This window comes from Quercus lobata, chromosome 3, assembly GCF_001633185.2.
Source record: "Quercus lobata isolate SW786 chromosome 3, ValleyOak3.0 Primary Assembly, whole genome shotgun sequence".
In the NCBI taxonomy this organism is placed as follows: Eukaryota; Viridiplantae; Streptophyta; class Magnoliopsida; order Fagales; family Fagaceae; genus Quercus; species Quercus lobata.
Genome location: NC_044906.1, coordinates 38,789,594 through 38,809,183, shown reverse-complemented (window position 1 = coordinate 38,809,183; position 19,590 = coordinate 38,789,594). Strand labels below are relative to the sequence as shown.

The 19,590-nt window shown below is 31.8% G+C and overlaps 2 protein-coding genes across 2 annotated transcripts; both read left to right on the top strand.

The window, feature by feature from the left end:
- The first annotated feature begins 3,803 nt into the window (after positions 1-3,803).
- Positions 3,804-6,121, top strand: LOC115980867. The gene is made up of 2 exons (XM_031103073.1): positions 3,804-5,377; positions 5,481-6,121. The coding sequence occupies exons 1-2, from the start codon at positions 3,804-3,806 to the stop codon at positions 6,079-6,081; spliced, it is 2,175 nt and encodes a 724-aa protein (XP_030958933.1). The 3' UTR covers positions 6,082-6,121.
- Positions 6,122-12,379: 6,258 nt separating this feature from the next.
- LOC115981906 (probable transmembrane ascorbate ferrireductase 3) lies at positions 12,380-14,054 on the top strand. Its single transcript, XM_031104337.1, has 4 exons — positions 12,380-12,719; positions 12,819-12,867; positions 13,203-13,402; positions 13,566-14,054. Exons 1-4 carry the CDS (start codon positions 12,564-12,566, stop codon positions 13,830-13,832), a joined length of 672 nt encoding a protein of 223 aa, XP_030960197.1. The 5' UTR covers positions 12,380-12,563; the 3' UTR covers positions 13,833-14,054.
- The last annotated feature ends 5,536 nt before the right edge of the window (positions 14,055-19,590 follow it).

Below are 19,590 nucleotides of genomic sequence, written 5' to 3'. Positions count from 1 at the left end.
GTATTAATTGGACCGAGTCCTTACATTGCTTATGAATTGTGTGCCAACCAACAATGTCCAATAATGTGTTACTACGTGTGCTATAGGATGTGGAATGGTTGAAAAAACAAATCACTATCCATGGTTAATTACTTCCTAACCAACCGAATCAAACAAAATTATCAAGGTCGGCATGGCATGTATTGCCAACTTACAATTATTGAGAAATGTGTGTGTTTAGAAAAATCCAATTTGGTTTAATATGAAGTGAAGAAATTAATATTTTGGCAATGAATATGATCAAGTGGCATCCATTCTTTTATGTGGGTTTTAATTACGGGGTTGGAATTCCCTTATTTACTCTTAGGGGAAGAAAAAGAAAAAGGAAAATCGTTATGATTCAACCTAATGCTATGGCCTATACATTGAGATTTGACAAATTAGCCTCAAGTTAAAACTATTCATATTTTTACCAAAAAAAAAAATACTATTCATACAGTTAGCTTGAAGTTTGCAAACTTTTAAATGAAATGATAATGTATAGTGAGATTGGATACAGTGAGTTTATCTCTGTGCTAACTGTATATATAGCTCCATGGATACAGTTTGAGTTTCCTATAACCTATGCTTCACATTTTACAAAAATATTAAAAACAGCTTCCACCCCATTTTATAAGGTAAAATCTTAGAAATGATGAATGTCGAATTAAATATTAATATTTTTACGTGCAGATTTCAAGCTATTACCTATACTTAATAAAATTAGGCAGATTTCAAGGTATACAAAACTTGAAAAAAAGATGAAAACAAAAAGAAAGATAGAATGAAAGGAAATGGATGCAAATGTCTCCCATCAAGTAGTTATGATATGGCCCAAGAAAGCTCGGAAAAGAATGCTTATCTGACAACCACTATATGCTGCCATGATTTATTTTTTTTATGCTAATCCCACAAATAAAAAAATCTAGTAATGATTTTAAAAGAGAGAGCCTAATGGGTAATGCATATATACATCAATCAAACTAGCGTTTATCTTCTCTTCCCTCAAATCTTCTCTCCAATCATAATATGCAATAAATGTGGAACTTCTAAAATTATGATTTTTATAAGAGCCATGTTCTCTGCAGTGTGGTCCTCGTTGTCTAGCCAAGTGCATGCAAGCTCATTGACATAATCACTACTCTATCTTTTCTAGAGGAGTCCCAAGATATAAAAGAGGACTTTCCCTTGTGACTTTTTGTATGGCCAAACTAGCAGAACTGGTTGAGAATGGCCAAATAAATGTTTAAAAAAATTACAAAAAGAAAAAAGATGGATTGCAATTAATTTGTTCCTACTGTATGAAAATTAATGAAGTTCTATTTATATAGTGTGACCCTAATTGGGGTGTTAGCACTTAGCAACCCATGACAAAAAATGTTAAAGCCTTGGTGAGACTTTAATGTTATTTGTAACTCCAAGGCGGAGAACCAAGAATTTTGACACACCATTAACACCTAATAGATCGATCAAGAATCACAATTTCAGAATTTGATTTGATGCATTTTTAATCAAGTTAGTTATACATGTGGGTAACCCTAATTGGAGTGCATATATAAAGGCCCATTAAGTATGACTTTTGGAGAGGATGTAGAGGCAAAAAAGCTTGTGTCATTCAAAGAGAAAACCGTAATCTCCACTTATTCAACTCATGAGTTTAGAAGTGAATAGAGACTCATCTTTCATAGTGTTTATGTTGTCATAGTGCACAAGTTTAAAGCCATCTTGGGGTTTGTTGTGGAGTTTAAATCTTCAAGTGGGTATTTGAAGTCGTGAGTAATAGTTTTAAGTCCACAAAGATTCTTATAGGAAAGTTTCTTGGATTCAAAACTGCATTGGTTAATGTTAGTAAGTTTTACAGGTAGCAAATTAAATTTTTTTTTTTATTTTATTAATTTTTTTTTCTCAGTGGGTGTCAGTTAACTTAATTAGTAAAGTATCTTACTTTTAAGGATTTTGCTAACGTATGCCCTAAGGGTACACATAATTAATCATTTTTGGAATTTTTTTTTTGGGAATTGAAAAAGTTATTTTTCATTTTTCGAGAAAATGTTTCTAAAAAAATAGATGGCTTAATGTGTGTCCTTAGAGCACATATTAACCGAACCCTATTTTTAAATAAGAGATTTGGGCTATTATTAAAAATAGACGCCATAGGTTAAAACTATTTCTTAAAAAAAAAAAAAAAAAAATTCTATTTGTATTTTGTAAACATCAATTATATATAATGGATATTGTTTTCCTTAGGGTTGGTAGTTAAGCCCTCAAAATGATTTTCACTTTGGAATAGTTATTCCATTGGTTCTATGTAACCAAACCATATTGGGTGTCTCTTTTAATTCTGCATTTATTTGTTCTGTACAATATTTTGTGTGATTTCTTTAACCGTGGCCGTGAACATAATTGAATTTATTAATTCACATGGCTTAAAAATGGTTCAACAGCACAATCGGAGTCTAAATTTCTCAACATTACTAATATTAGCATTATTCAAATAGATACACATGCAGTCTCAGTAGTTGGTTTGAGTGTTGAGATGATGACGGCACAATAATTGAAATGGTGCATAAGTCGCCTTAATAATCACTAATCATTATACATAAGGCCTAGGCTGAACCCCTAATCTATTGCATGCAGGTTTTACTTTTAGATTGTAAAATAGGCCAAGTTGGTTGATCCATATATTGCTACTAATTCAATGGCCTGGCTTGGTAGAACCACCACGACCAGTCCACACCATACCCACCATTTTGCTACCTATTTTTAATTAAAACATAGCCCCACCATTTTCCAAACCTTACCATCACCGAAACACAAAACTACGAGCTCTTTGTGACAGATTGAGAAATCCACTAAAATTGACTCCCAACCAAGATCCAAGTCTAATTTGCATACTATTATTGAATATTTAGTTTGAATGCTTTTGATTGATCTGAACTGCAGCAAACAAAAGCGGGTACCATGCTGTGCACACTTACAAAAGTAATGAACGCAAACTAGCTAGTAGTTACCTAGGTTGCACGGACACGCCATTTTTGGCGTCGTGTCCGCGTCCGACACATGTCCGACACCGGAACGGGGACGACGCGCCAGTTTCCGGTGTCCGGCGGTGTCCCTTTTTTTTTTTTTTTTTTTTTTTTTTTTTTCGACACGGCTTCGACACGGCGCGGACGCGGTTCCGACGCGTCCGACACGCCATCAGTAAAAAAAAAAAAAAAAAAAAAGGAAAAAAGCACAGATTTTGACAGATGGACTTACCATTACCGTTGATCTGTGACAACCCTAAAACCATAAAACATTTTTAGAATCTGAAAATTGGAAGTTCAAACCACAAAACTCAAGTTCTTCACTTCTTCTCTGTTGCTGAAACCCACTTCGCTGCCGCTGCTGTCTGCTCTTCGCCGGAGTTAGCTCGTGCCGATCGGCGAGCTCTGACGTCGACGGCGTTCCATCCGTCCCTTCCGATCTCCATCTCTCTCGGCGCGGACAACAGGTCCGATTCACCTCTTCTCTGTTCTCTCTGCTTTTTTTTTTTTTTTCATTCTTTCTTTCAAGTGTTAATTTTAGCGTGGGTGGGTGTAATGTTTACTGTTAAGCACTTTTATATATATAACGTGTTTTGTCTGATTTTTTTTTACTGCTGCTGTGGTGCCGTGACCTCTGTCTTTTTTTTTCTTTTTTTCTTTTTTTTTTTAGTTATAACTTATCATTTATAAATTTGTTTTTGTGCCTTGCTATAGTTTTATTTATTTATTGAAGTTAAATATTGTAGGTGAATTATTAAAATGAATCCTGAAAAAGAAAGTGAGAATGAGAAATCATCTTCTGAGAATGCTGCTCCTCTATGGAAATATGTTACTAGATTAGAAAAAGCAAGTGTTGGTGGTGGGAATGTTTCTTTTAGATGTAACTATTGTGAAAAAAATTTTAAGGGGTCTTATTCAAGGGTGAAGGCACACTTGTTAAAATTGCCTAAGTTTGGAATACAAGCATGTGCCAAGGTTGGAGATGAGTATCAAAATGAAATGCAGAAATTAGAAGATGCATTTGAGGAATCTTCACGTAGATTGAAGAAGCCTAAGTTAGTGTCTTTACCAACTGATTCTCCTACTAGTCCTAATTTGGATAGTAGGGAGAGTAGTACAGCTACAAGTCATCCATTTTTCCCAAAAAAAAAAGGGGTTGGGATTGGGAATTCTCCTTTGGAGAGGGCTTTTAACAATCAATGTCGAGAGCAATTAGATTGTCTTATTGCTAGGACATTTTACTCTGCTGGCTTACCCTTTCACGTTGCTAAGAACCCGTATTGGATTGAGATGATCAAGTTTGCAGCTAATAATAATTTAGCGGGCTATGTTCCTCCGGGTTACAATAAATTAAGAACAACTTTGTTGCAAAAAGAGAAGGCACATATTGAGAAGTTGTTGAGGGCAATTAAAGACACTTGGAAAGAAAAGGGTTTAAGCATTGTGAGTGATGGGTGGACAGATGTACAAAAAAGGCCACTTATCAATTTTATGGCTACATCACAGAAAGGGCCAATTTTTATCAAATCCATTGATGGTACCAAAGAGTACAAAGACAAGCACTTCATTGCTGACTTGTTTTTAAAGGTTGTTGGTGAGGTTGGGCCTCAACATGTTGTCCAAATTATTACTGATAATGCGTCTGTTATAAAGGCTGCAGGATCTATTGTTGAAGCTGAATATCCTCATATATTTTGGTCACCTTGTGTTGTGCATACTCTCAATTTGGCTTTGAAGAATATATGTGCACCTAAGTACTCTTTGCAGAATGAGGATGCATATAATGAATGTAACTGGATTGCACAAGTTTCAGATGAGGCAACTTTCATTCGTATTTTCATCACAAATCATTCTATGAGATTAGCAATTTTTAATTCATATTCTCCTTTGAAGTTACTTGCTGTTGCTGAAACACGATTTGCTTCAATAATTATCATGCTTAAAAGATTGTTTCAAGTAAAACAAAAACTTCGAAATATGGTTGTTAGTGAGGAATGGATGTCATATAGAGAAGATGATGTAGGAAAAGCTCAAACTGTGAGGGATTATATTTTGAATGATTTGTGGTGGGACAAGGTTGAATACATTCTAAGATTCACAGAACCTATTTATGAGATGCTTCGAGTGGCTGACACGGATGCACCTATTCTCCATAAGGTGTATGAAATGTGGGATTCCATGATAGAAAATGTGAAGAAAGAAATATACCAACATGAAGGCAAGGAGGACTATGAGGAGTCTCCATTCTATGATGTGGTACACAATATACTTATTGAACGGTGGACTAAAAATTGCACACCACTTCATTGCCTAGCCCACCCCTTGAATCCAAAGTAATTTTTCTATCTCTTTAATCTTTTCGTTTATATTCTTTAGGTATTTCCAAATAAATAAACTAAACTCATTAGTTGTACTTGTTTATTTGTTTTTAACTAGGTATTATACTATTAAATGGATTGAGGAAGTTAGAGGCCGTGTTGCACCACATAAGGATGCTGAAATTTCAGTGGAGAGAAACAAGTGTCTCAAAAGGATCTTTCCTGATCCTGATGATAGGCAAAAAGTTAATGTGGAGTTTGGTTTGTTTAACTCATTACAGGTTTATGATGAGGATAACATGGAGGATAGGTGGAACTACAATCCAATGCTTTGGTGGTCAACTTATGGGTCTACTTTACCAATACTTCAAACTTTAGCTCTAAAACTTCTTGAACAGCCTTGCTCATCATCATGTGCTGAGAGGAATTGGAGTACCTATGGCTTCATCCATTCTATGAGGAGGAATAGAATTACTCCTAAACGTGCTGAAGATTTAGTGTTTGTTCATTCTAATCTTCGACTTCTTTCAAGGAGGAGGCCCGAGTACAATAGTGGAGAATCTAAGAAGTGGGACATTGGTGGAGATAATTGGGATGAGCCATTTGGAGGACCTGGGTTGCTTGAGGTTGCTTATCTCACACTAGATGAGCCAGAGATGGAGACAAGTATTGTTGAGAATAATGATTATGTTGATGATGATGATGTTGTTGTTCTTTGATAATCTTGTAGTTTAAAACTTGTTATCTTTTTATGTTTTTAGTTTGATGTTGAACTTGTTATCCTTTTATGTTTTTAGTTTGATGTTGAACTTATTATCCTTTTATGTTTTTAGTTTGATGTTGAACTTGTTATCCTTTTATGGTTTGTACTTTAAACATTTTATGTGTATTATTGTACTACTTTGGGTGTTAGTTTACTTATTTGTAGTTCTACATAATTTGAATTCTAGATATAAATGTATTTTATGTCTAAAAATATTAAAAAATGTGTCTAAATATAGAATTTAATTAATTATTTAACCGCCGTGTCGCCGCCGTGTCATGTCCTTATTTTTCAAAAATTGCCGTATCCCCGTGTCCGTGTCCGTGCAACTTAGGTAGTTACATCATAACAAAAATCCTCATTCTCATTAGTATTCCATTTCATACTCCATCAGCTTTAATTTGCATGCTACATGTTTTATTTTATTTTTCTTTTTTTCTCAATTTTACACTTTGAATACTTTATAATGAAATAAAAATAGACGTATGGATCAGCCCCAATTATTAATAAAGGCATATTTTGTATATACCTTTTTTTGTGTGGGGAGATATAGAGTTGGGTTCTGTCCCTCCTTATAATCACACCAGCCAAATAAAAGAAAGAAACTAAGGGTAGAGTCATGACTAGAATTGGTGAGACTTACGAGATTGAGTCAACAAGTGATGAATCCCTTAACCCCTAAAATGAGTCCCTAAAAGTCCCAACAAGTGATGAATCCTTACCCTTGCTCACATTCCTCAACCCTTTGATCCTTTAGATTTTGAAGGAATGAGAGGCCCCACATAAAAAAAAAAAAAAAATGTTGAACCTCATAACAAAAATATTGGTGGAATATAGAATAGATATTTGCTACACATCATGTGCCAAAGTCAATCATCAACAGTCCACTCCACACACTATTTGGAGTGGACTGTTGATGATTTTTTGAATGCAAACACACTTAAAGAGATTTTTTGAATTTAACTCGGCCCAGTAGTTGGTCTCTCATGTCCAAAACTCGGTGGGCCTCATTCGTGGGGAAAAAAAATAATGGACATGTTCTATAGACTATAGGTGTTTATACATGTCCTCTCTATATATATATAAACACAGAGGAAGAAAAAGAAAGCGAGATGGAAGAAAGCATGTCCAAAGCGTTATGTTTAGCATTTGTTGCAAAGTATATAACTACGTATAATATTTAGTAGAAAAAGAGTTGTCAAAATCTAGTATTGGTCTTTATATATATGCACATCGCGCGTTGGAACCAGCTTAACTACACGTCTAAAGTGAGGTGAATGCAGATCTACATCTGTAGAGATTGGGCCAAAACCAGAGTTGGGCCTCGGGGGGTCCAGTTTGGTTGAACAAAAACAAATTTATTATACCAAAAATATTAGGCTATGCTTTGAAATTTGCTTTTGTTTTTCGTTTCCAATTTCTTGTTTTTAAGGAAAATTTTTTTTTCTTGTATTTTCAAAGTGGAAAACGCGTTTGGTTAGTTGAAAACAAAAATTAATTTTTCAAGAATAAAAAACAGAAAATTCTTCCCCCCACCCTTTTTTTTTTCCTGAAGTATTCACAATATTTTGTATATTCACTCCAATTTTTAAATTTAAATGATTTGTATGTAGTCTTCAACTCAAAGCATGAAACTTATATATATATATATATATATATTTTTTTTGAGATGCTAGAAATGAAACTTATAATTGAAAATTTTCAAACTACCATAAGGAAAATAGGCTTTTAAATGTGACAATTAAGTGACTAAAGTTTATATACAAAGGCATCAATGATGCCAATTATTCTCCAACTTCAAATACATCAATGATGCTTGTTATTTGTCAACATTAACTTTCTAATCTGATCACTGTAAGTTCATATTTCAACTAATATATAAATCTTAAGTCCAAATATTTACCCAACAATTATAATAACAATAACAACAATTACTTTTGTCAGAATATAAAACAATAATATGTAATTCAGATGGTAAAAAAAAAAAAAAAAACACAAGTTAAAAATAAAATAAATAAATAAAGATATGAAAATATTATCAACGTTGGGGGAGGGGAACTAGTTGAAAGCAATATAGTTTGGAGCTTTATGCTGAGTCACGTGGGCTCACAAAACCAAAGAGGAACATATAACAATGCAAAGAAAACAAATTGAACTGAAGGAATAGAAGACGAGACGAAGGAGAAGAAGAAGGGGGCTTGCCAAAAACTGTGAAACACAGTTCAAATTTGCTAGCAGAAATTGAAATCTGAAATTAGGGAGATGGGTCTTGGAGTGAAGAAGATGAATAACAGTCTGACGAATTTATCAACCACAAAGAAAGTCGTAGAACAAGAGGAAATCTGAAATTAGGAGGAGAGAGAGAGAGAGGGAATGGGTCTTACTAGGTTCTCATATAAGCCTGAAAAAACACAAAACTGAAAATAGCTAATTTTTCTTTATAAATTAGAAAGGAAAACTATTTTCTATTTTTCATTGGTTTCAGCTAACCAAACAAGTTTTTAGTTATTGGATACAGAAAAATGGTCATTGAAAGCAAAAAATGGAGAGAAAAAAAAAATAGTTACCAAAAGGTCCAAAACGTTACCTTATGTTTTCCAAAAAAGTATGGTGATTTTTTGTTACAAAATAATGACCTAATCTTTCTTTATTATGTAGAAAGAAGAGTATAAGAAGACAACCTATACTTTGCACTTATTTACATAACTCATAAAGGTAGGAGAGTATTATTGTGTACGAAAGTATGTAGGGTAGGAGGCTTTGATACCAGTTACAGACACAAGTACATTGCACGGTTATTGTGATGTGGGCCTAAAATTTCAACAATGCACTTGGGAAGAACAGAATGTGGTTATTTTATAGGTGTGCTTGTTTGGAGGTAAAATAAGGTGGATGAAAATTTTAGAGAGAAAAAGGGAAGGAAAACTTTTTTGGAGTGTATTTGGTTGGGTGGGAAGGAAGGAAAATAAATGGGGTCTAGGTGTTTTTTTCCCAGGCCTATCAAAAAATTTTATCTCTAAAATGAAGATAAAACTAAATGGAGAAAATGAGGCTGCTTAATGGACAAAATGCCCATATGCACTTGCACATGGACAATTCGCCTAGTTCCTTTTTTTTTTTCTTCTCTTGGTCATTGCCCCTTTTTTTTTTTTGAACTAGACATGACCTTTTTTTTTTTTGGGACATGATTTTTATTTTTTATTAAATTGGGTGATTGCTTTTTTTTTTTGGGTTGTTTGTTACTTTTTTGTTTTAATTGGTCATCATTTTTTAACAAAGGCTTATATAAACTCACTTTTTTCATCCCTTCACTTTTTCACTCCCAACCAAACAAAGAGGAAAGAAATTAAAATCTTTTCTATCCTTCCACTTTTTTATCCCCCATAATTTTCTATCCTCCCACTTTTTCACCTTTCCCATTATTGAGAGAGATTTCAATAATGGGAAGGGGGTTAATATGATGATGAAGAAAGAGGGGTTGATTGTATTTTTGGTTTTTCTCCCCAATTCCAAATAATAATTCTATTTTAAAAAACTTTAGTTTTTCAAAAATATTCTTTATTAATTTTATGAATTTTTAATATAAAAAAGACACTTAACAACAATCAATCCATCATAATTGGATGGAATACCTAATTAAATAAACTTGAAAGTCAAAAAACTTTAATTTAATGAAAGTGAAATTAAATGAAAAAAAATGAATTTTAAGCAAAGTTAAACAGTGCAATTTGCATTTAGCCTAATAATAAAAGTTTTTTTTTTTTGGCTAAGTGTGAAGTGAGTTTTCAAACAATTTAATAACTTGTACATATATGTGTTTATTTCAAGGGAGTCAATTTCGTATTGAAAGCCATTTCGGTTTAGTTAGGGGAACAAAATATTTCGGTATTGGTGTACCATTTCAGGATTACCACTATTTATATATTTCTATACATTTCTATATGTTTGTATTTATTTATGTAAGTATGAATTTATTAATTTTTATGCTTATCAACATAAAATTTAAATTGCACATATTTTATAAGCCTAAATATAGCTTAAGTTCATTAATTAAATATATTAACTTAAATAATATGTGTTTTTTACAAATATTTTTTATTGTACTGACCGAAATGCCAATACTTGCCAAAGCAACTGAAACATCCTGATATAGTCAATATAGGTCGGTACAATCCGGAATTTCATCTAGTACATTTTAGAGGAATACCGGTACCCATTTAATGGTCAGTATGGTATATTTCCCTGGTATAGCCAGTATTGGTAAGATATTGACTTCTCTAATTTATTTGTTAGAAAAAAGTACAACATATCTCTTTAGGGAGTTAGTTTCAATAAATATTCCAATTCAAATTATACAATTGTGTATACCATGTGACTGTCATCTTATTACAATTCTCACGTAATGATGGTTGTTGAGTAGGATTTGCATGATTCTTGTTCATGTCATTGCTGAATTGCTGTCAACATTATTTCCAAAATTTTGCTTTCTTGATCCTTGCTATGACCGTAATTACTAATTACTGCTAATACTAATAAGGAATAAAGATCATACGTGGAAGTGTTCCACTTTATATTTATCAACTTTAGTATGCCAAGTCCATAAAAAAAACCTTTAGTATGCCGGCAAGTGTCTATTTTTTTTTTTTTTTTTTCAAAAAAGAACTTTGGTTACTTTATAATAGAAATTAAACCAATGAATTGGATTTTGAATTTAATATGGGCCAAGTTTTTTTTTTTTTTTTTTGAAACTAATCCTCTAGAGTTTCTAGTCATTCTAGGGAATTGAGGAGACTAATGTGTGAAAGACTTGACTTTGACTTTTGAAATTGCTTGTTTTAGTGGATTGTGATAAGGTGGCAAAATCTTAGCCTTCTATTGTAAAAGGAATGTGAGGATTAAAGAATTTTACATGGTAAAGCATCTTAAGAACTCCAAAGGATGTTGTTCCTAGCTAGACTTGGAGAAATTATAAAGTTCTTATGGTGGATAAGTGATGTGGTCCACCATTCTAGTAAAAGATTCTTACTTGTTTAAAATTGTGGAGTTTTAAATAAAAACTAAATATTGACTAAGCAATTTTAAATAGATGAGAGTCTTTTATTGGAATAATAGACAAATGACGTGGTCCACTATGAGGATTATATAATTTCTCCTAGACTTGTGTCCAAAAGTAACACATAATTAAATAGGGGCAAGATTTAGGTACAGTATTTAAGTACTTTTTTTAGGTTCTTCTCTTAAAATTCTCTTATGTGGATTTTTTCTCATAGGATGGAAGTGTATTTTTTAATTCAATAGCCATATGACTGAATCTTAAGAAGGGAACTTAAAGAATAACACTTAAAGTATTGTACCTAAGTTTTGTCTATTAAATAGACACTTACATTTTTGGCTTTTTGCATAGATTCAGAATTTGAGTTTTGTCATAGAAATTTTTTTTCCCTTTGGGATATGCTTTCATAAATGAATATTTTTTGTTAATGAATGGAATTACAAAAAATATTAATGATCTTCCATATGAGCTAAACAATCAAAAATAGTATTTATTTATTTATTTGCTTATTTTAAGGTTGCAACCAAACATAAGAAAACATAAGAAAATAAGTAAGTTTTCTAGCAAACAAGTCATTTTCAACAAAGCCTCTTATTCCCATAAAAAAAAAAAAAAAATGAAACGTAAAGCAGTGATACTTGTATTTTAACATGGTGTGAAGTATTAATTTGTTTGCCTAGGATTCTTTGGTTATCAGCGTGAATAGGTGATACTTTAACCTGCTCTTAATCCAATTATAATTCCTTTTTTCCTATCTTTTTCTTTTCCCCTGATTCCTTTTGTTTAAAAAAAAAATATTCATACTTTTTGCAATCTGTTGGGACATGTTGTCTTCCAAAGTCTGTCATAACAACAAATACATGCCTTACAATTAAGTACTAATTAACATTTTTGTTCATTCTTACAATCAAATAAATTGTCCCACCTCTTGAATTGCTATGCTCTGAATGGCATAAACAAATCAAAATTGATCTTAACTACTATCTGAGCTTTCGCGTGCACACTTTAACTTTTATGTAAGGTGAATCACTTTAGTGTAGGCCATCAAGAACTAATGATTAGAGGTCTCTGATTCTTTCTTGTAGAATTAACGTTCGTTATGCAAGTAAAAGAGAATAAGTCCTTTGGTAGAACTGGGGCTGGTTCATTTTGTTGGTGCTTTGCTAAAGCACAAAGTTTCCTCAATATTCAAGATACCAAACCCAACAAGTAATCCCAAGAACAATGTATTTACCATTTACTCTTTAAGCTTTAGGGAAGAGATTTCTATAAGAACTCACTCAACAAATACTGAAAGAACCATAGGCATTCAAATTTAAACACAATTTCTTTTTTAAGAAACAAAAATCTTCTTTAGCTTGACACCCATCTAGCTCCCTCCTACCATGGACAGAAGATCAGAATACTATAGCGCAGCCTCTCGTTTAACTTATGTGGCACACTTTTTTGGCCTTACGGCTTTAATTCTCATTCTTATTTGGTTGCTGCATTATCGGGGGGGCCTGAATTATGAATCTAACAATCCAGACCTAGTATTCAATGTAAAACAATTACTTACAATTTGCTTATTTTAACAATGTTCATTCTGGTTCATGGTATAATTATGAGGGAAATCTTGAAATCTTTTTCTTTTTTGGCAGGTTCACCCATTTCTTATGTTCTTTAGTTTGATTTTTCTTGGTGGTGAAGGTATATATTTTAGCTTTCTCAATGTTTTTTATTTGAGAAAAAAAAAATCATAGAAAATGCTTAAAATTGCAAACTTAGAATCTAGCGTTATCTGAAATAGAAATTGCTAGTTTTTGTAAAATATAAATTTCTTTTTATTTAGTTTGGAGCCTTTGGAGATCAGAAAAACTCTATTGATTTAATTGAACTTGCTAATTTTTATCATTGGTTCATGTTAGAATTATGAATAAATAATTAAATTCATAATTTTCTAACAGTTCAAACTTTCGGAACAATCAATATATAATTTACACTATATTCTGTTAACACTAACTTGAGTTTGGTGTTCTGAGCAGCAATGATGGCATACAAAACAGTACGTGCAACTCATCCAGTTAAGAAATCAGTTCACATGCTAGTTCACCTGCTTGCTATAGTTCTTGCCATTGTTGGGATATGCGCTGCTTTCAAGTACCATGACATGATATACAAGGAAGATGTGTATAGCTTGCATTCATGGATTGGCATAACAACTATCTGCATGTATTGTTTGCAGGTAACAACCCAAGTTTTACCTATAACTGTGTTTAAACATGAAAAACTTGGGACAAAATCATCCAAAGAACAAAAAAGAATCATCCCAAGTTTCCAAACTTTCATTTATATATCAAAAAAACAAAAGAAGTCTCACACATTTGTCGATGATCTTTGTTTTGCAGTGGGTGTTTGGTTTCTTTACATTCATGTTTCCAAGAGCTTCAGTTCCAACAAGAAATAAATTTGTGCCATGGCATTTGTGTGGGGGAAGGGCACTCTTATACATGGCAATATGCGCAGCTCTCACAGGGCTGTTGGAGAAGTCTACTTTCCTGCAGCTCTCACCGCATCAACATGAATCGCGTTTGCTCAACTTTACTGGACTGGCCATTCTTTTATTTGGCATCTTTGTTGATCTCTCGGTTGCTCTTGGTTATTATACTCTTTAAACCGCATATTAGCGTGATTTCTATGTTTTCTTTCTTTCAATCATCTCAAGTTAATTTGATTGCTGTCATAATACCTATATTATTATAAGTTTTGTAATTAAGTTGTCCCACGAGGACCGGTGTGTGTTGATTGTTTGAATGGCTTGCCATTTACCCCTATTAAATATTTTTGGATTCACAAAAATTCTCATGGCTTAATGATTCAACTCTGTTTCACTTGAATTCAAAGAGTTTATTTCATAATTAAGATTTTTGGTTTGCCCATTCTTATTGTTAAGACTATATTTTCTGAATCTAACGATATACAAACCGAAACATTGTTTAAAAATTAAAATGATGTGTCAATACTCAATAGATACACATTTAAATTTATAATATTTAATATGAACTAAAAAATAGCTACATCATTTTGATGCTTTATTTTTATTTTTATTTTTTTGTTGAGAAAATTCGTTTTTGATGCTTAAGGGCCATTTTTCTTTAGGATCCAATAATAGCCTCTTATAAGTGGTGTAGAGTGAACCTTCACCAAAGTTTAGTACGAAGCATTAATTGAAAATTTTCTTTTAGCCAATTATTGATATATGGCTCAAAATGGGTTAGGGCTATCCAAACCCAACCGACATTTAATGGAATCGTTCGACTTGGAGCCATCCAAATTGGCATTGACTCATTTTAAGCAAACACAGGTGGTCGACAACGGGTCTTTGGCTTCAATTACTGATGTTGACGGGTCAAGTGGCGGGTTTCCATCTCCAAAACCTGAGCCACTTGATTCGAGTGATGAACCGCTAAAAAAATGGCAGGTCTCCATCTTCAAAACCTGAGCCACTTAATCCAACCGACAAACCCCTAAAAGAAAATTGGATCTCAGATCCACTAAAATCCAACGACGATATGGTGGTTTCAGCTTAGATCCAACGAATATCTAGTGATTTTTGCTTAAATTTGATGATTAATTTTCAGTTTTTTGTTAAATTTTTATTATTGAACAATGATATTTAATTCTCTATATGAAATTCACTTTAGTTTGGTTAGTATTGATTCAAAAATTATTTTTTTAATTAATCAAATTGACCTTAGTTTTGTTAGTATTAAATAAATTTATTAAATTAAAATTTAAATACATACCACACTAGACATTATTGCCTTTAGGCCCCTAATAGAGCCGGCCTTGCTTAATTCCAACGGAAAATTACATCATCATAATGCAAGAAATTATAATAAAACATGCGCAAATTAAGCTAAAGTCAAAAACTCCAACTTCATGGCATTGGCTATTAAGGACGGAGCCAGGATTTGGAGATTGGGGGACAACTCTGCTCCTAGTTGTGTGTGACAGCTCTGTTGCTGCTTAGCCCATTATTTATTTATTTTTAATGCTTGTGTCTACTATTGGATAATTTCAAAATTATTTTGTTTAAACTTTTTTAAAGAGCTGAGTTGTTTATATTTGTGCCTACTATTGGATAATGAAAAAATTATTTAGTTTAAACTTTTTAAAGAGCTGGGTTGTTTATTTTGGGTGAAATTGATTTATTGGGCTTAATTTTTTATTTTTATTATTTTATCTTTGCTATTGATAATTTTTGTTGTCAGGCTAATTTTTTGGAGTTTGTATATTTTGTTTTAGATTTTAGATCTATAAATTTTTTAGGGATAATAACACTCACCTTCCTTAAGGTTTGAAGAAATTACACTTCACCCCAAACTTGAAAGGAAAAACACTTTCCCCTATTGACATCTGATTGACCAAATTTTGTTAAATTAATATTAAAAATGTTATTTACTAAACTGTCCTTAGCTTAAAGGCAAGTTTCAAGAATTATCCTCAGTTTCAAAATTAAAATTCATTGTATTTAATTATTAACTAAAGTGTATTTTAAAATATTAAATATGATTTTTTTTTCTTTTTTTAATGAGTTATGGAGAGATTTGTCATTGCAAATGTTTTAGTCTTTGATAAATTTTGCATTTTTATTCTAAATTTATCAGTTATTTTTTATTAACCATGTTAAACTTTTGTAAAGAAATTCTTATAGAAACTTAGAATATTTCGTTACTTATACAAACAAAAGGGGGAGTGTATTAATTTTTTTTTAAACCTCAAGGGAGGAGAATGTCTTTCCATTTAGGTTTAGAGTTGAGTGTAATTTCCTCAAATTTCAAGAAAGGAGAGTGTAATTACCTTAATTTTTTTATGGCCTTTAAAACAAGAAATATGCTAGAGTTACAAAATTTTTTATTATTTATAAATAGCTAATGTGGTGAGTGGTTATTGATAAGTTAAAAAATAATGTAAATAGTAGGCACAGATGTGAACCAATAAGAATTTGCTTCCTCAATAGTTTTTAAAAATTTTGTAGAAAAGTTTGTGGTTATAGTATTACTCTTAAAGAAATCAATGGTATTGTTATGGGGGACAAAATGTAATTTTATAGAACAAAAATTACTAAAATTAGGACTAGCGAATGAGTGGCTCTATCCTTGTTGGCTAGTACTTACTTTTCCAATGAGTGGCTCTGTCCTGTTGGCTAGAACCTGCATTTCCCTACGTAGGGACTTCTCATGGTCATGGAGTCCAAGTTACTTCACTTCATGTATTGCGCCTTGCAACTTTTATTTTTTCCACCCAAATGGGACTTGTGCCCCAAGGATCTCACTTCATGAGGTGGGCTTAATTTGCGGCTCATGTTTTTCTGTACTTCACAGATTAGGGTTCATGACACATATTCCTTTTCCTCTCTTCGTCGGATGCTTCCCCAATAATTCCCATATTTACACAAAATAAACTTTGGATGGGATCAGAGTTGGCCCACCCATTAGGCCAATTAGGTAATTGCATAAGACCCCAAGTAAAAAAATACCTTCAAATTTTAACCAATTGAACTCCAAATATTAGTCTATAGATTAAAAAAAAAATTTTTTATTTAAAAAAAAGAAAAAGAAAAAAGAAAAACAGAAAGAAGAAAGAAGAAAATAAATCTATTACAAATTTTATTGTATGAAACACTTAAACATAAAAATTGACATGGCAATGAATGGGATTGATGAACTTCAATCACCTAATAAATTCATATTTAAGTTATTTTATTGTGATTAGTAACACACTGATTTATAAGTTTTATATAATAAAATTTGTATTATTCATAACACAACCCGATCACACCACAGCCCAAGCCAAAATGGACAACACCACCACTGAACAAATACAAGATAAATTATGATGGAGCGATCTCAAATGCAGACAACAAAGTAGGGGTTGGAGTGGTTGTTCATGACTGCAATGGTGAGGTAATGACATCCTTAATTCAGCAATTGGAGCAGGCATACCAGCCCGTGGAAGTGGAAGCAATTGTTGCGTGTAGAACAGTGGAGTTTGGCAGTGAGATTGGAGTGGACTGTGCTATTGTGGAGGGTGATTCAAAAGTGATAGTAGGCTTTGAGGAACAACGGCAATGGATTAATTCCCTTTGCACCACTGATAAATGATGTCTCTTTATATTCGGGTTTGTTTTCAGAATTGTTATACTTTCATATTAGGAGAGATGGCAATAAAGTTGCTCATAATTTAGTTAGGTTAGCTTTGAACACACCAAATTGTACCGTGTGGATGGAGGATGTCCCATCTCGCAACTTACCTTTTGTTCGGGCTGGTTTGGCCGCGCTTTGATTTTATTTAATGAACGTCTTCTTTCTCAAAAAAAAAAAAAAAAAAAAAAAATTATAAAAATTTCTCCTCTTGGGTTGTGCTCATGGATTGTTTTCTCCAACAAATACAAACGAAAAGTTGTAGTACTTGGAAACATATACTATAAAGTACTGTAGTACATGTTTATATATATATATATATAAATTAATTAATTAAAAAGAAGAGGCTATAGGTGGCCCACCATCCACTCCATTTTTATTTTTTAAAATAAAATTTTATTGTTTGAATTTATTGGTTTATTTGATTAACAACAAAATTAAGTTTTGTGAAAAAGAAAACATCAAAAAATATTTAACTAATTTTCTTTTGCTATATTATTTGATTGCTGAACCAAATAGCGTTTCTTTTAGTCATATTGTGTTCTTTTATCTAACTCATTGAGGAATTTAATAAATCCATCTTTATTTATACAAGTTGAGACTATTAAATAAATTTATGATTTTGTGAGGTTATAATAGTACATTTTATAAATCAATTGCTATTGCTCTATATATTATTTTTTAAAATCTAGTTATTATAATTTATAGATAGAATTTCTTTTAATTTTTAATTTTTAATTTTGCATCTTACAAAGCAAGAAGAATATATTTCAATTAAACAAAATATTATTTAATTGGTATTTAAACAAAATATGTCCAATTTTAAGCTATTTGGCAAACTATTAGGGTCTTTTAGGCTACAAGATCATGAATTCCATCAACATCCTTTAAATCTCCAAAATTTTTGTGGGCAATAATTGGATAAATGAGGACTCACTTGTTTATTTTAATCTACGTATTTATCCTAGGTATGATTAAAACTTTTGGTACCAAAGTGATGCATGCTTTCTTAAGTTACTTTCCTTTCCTAATTGGTGTTTATAAAATGTGGACATTGTTGATGTGGTTGGGTTTCAAACACTTGAACCTTGTTGTGAGTCCCACATTGGTTATGAGTGTGTTCTTATTAGTGTTTTTTTCTTTTGATAATCGTGTTCTTATTTGTGTTTATAAACTATTGTGGACTCCCTTTGATATCTTAGGATATGGGGCCAATGTAGGCATGGTCATTATCTATATCACAAATGTGCAATCCACCACTTTGTGGGCTTTTATATCCGTTTGTGATCGTTCGTTTGTGATCATTGGTCCTTAGGTTCTCTTCTAAGCTAGGAAACTATTCTATTATTTTCTGACAAGTTAGAGGTTTATTTAACACACCATCATAACATTTTTTCCATTATTTCTATTATTGCTTTCTCGATCAAATGACCCGAGTATGGTTTATCTTCCTCAGGTGTTCTTGCTCTCTCCCACATATTTCTCTCTACCTCAAAATATTTTCTTGATCAATTAAAAGGAAAGGCATTTGTTAGAAGGTTGTTCTTGATTTTTGTGTAAGGAAGTGAGTCAAACACAATAGTTTGATCTTGGGGAGTTGTTTGACTTGAGAACCATTCATGTCGTGTTTTACTCTAGGTAGCATAAATCAACCTATAAGGATAATGCATTCACATAATTCTATAACTTTGTGAAATCGTTCCTAATATTGTGTTCTTGTTGTTATTTATAATTTGGATTAAATAATTATTTTAGAAGATTTTGTTTATTCACTTATATATTTTCAACCAAAAAAAAAAAAAATTAAAGATTCTCACTATCTTAAAAATGTAAAATTATAAGATTCTTATAATCGTGAAAGAATGTTTTAATTAAGAGCTTAATAAAATTTTAAAAGTTACAAGAAACCATTATATATAGATACCTGTTGACAATAATCTCACATATAATATATATGTTCTGGAGATAAACACCTCGGAGAATTTTCTTAAATAATTAATAAAACATATAGAGACACATTTTAACTCAAAAGACCTAAAGTCTAATGGATTTGTGCTTAATTATATTATATCAATCACTCATTCTTCTCATTATTATTAAATGTTGGAAAGTTTCAAAAAAATGTAATAATTTAATTTCCAAATTGCTTTATTCTTAAAATTTCTATATATAAAAATAAAAATAAAATTAAAAATAAAATTAAAAAAAAGAAAAGAGAAGAAATTGA

Excerpts from the sequence above, each read along its gene's own strand:
- LOC115980867 (XM_031103073.1), top strand. The coding sequence starts at position 3,804 with ATGAATCCTGAAAAAGAAAGTGAGAATGAGAAATCATCTTCTGAGAAT. Across the intron at positions 5,378-5,480 it reads GCCCACCCCTTGAATCCAAA|GTATTATACTATTAAATGGA; the intron begins GTAATTTTTCTA and ends GTTTTTAACTAG.
- LOC115981906 (XM_031104337.1), top strand. The coding sequence starts at position 12,564 with ATGGACAGAAGATCAGAATACTATAGCGCAGCCTCTCGTTTAACTTAT. Across the intron at positions 12,720-12,818 it reads ATCCAGACCTAGTATTCAAT|GTTCACCCATTTCTTATGTT; the intron begins GTAAAACAATTA and ends CTTTTTTGGCAG. Across the intron at positions 13,403-13,565 it reads TCTGCATGTATTGTTTGCAG|TGGGTGTTTGGTTTCTTTAC; the intron begins GTAACAACCCAA and ends TTTGTTTTGCAG.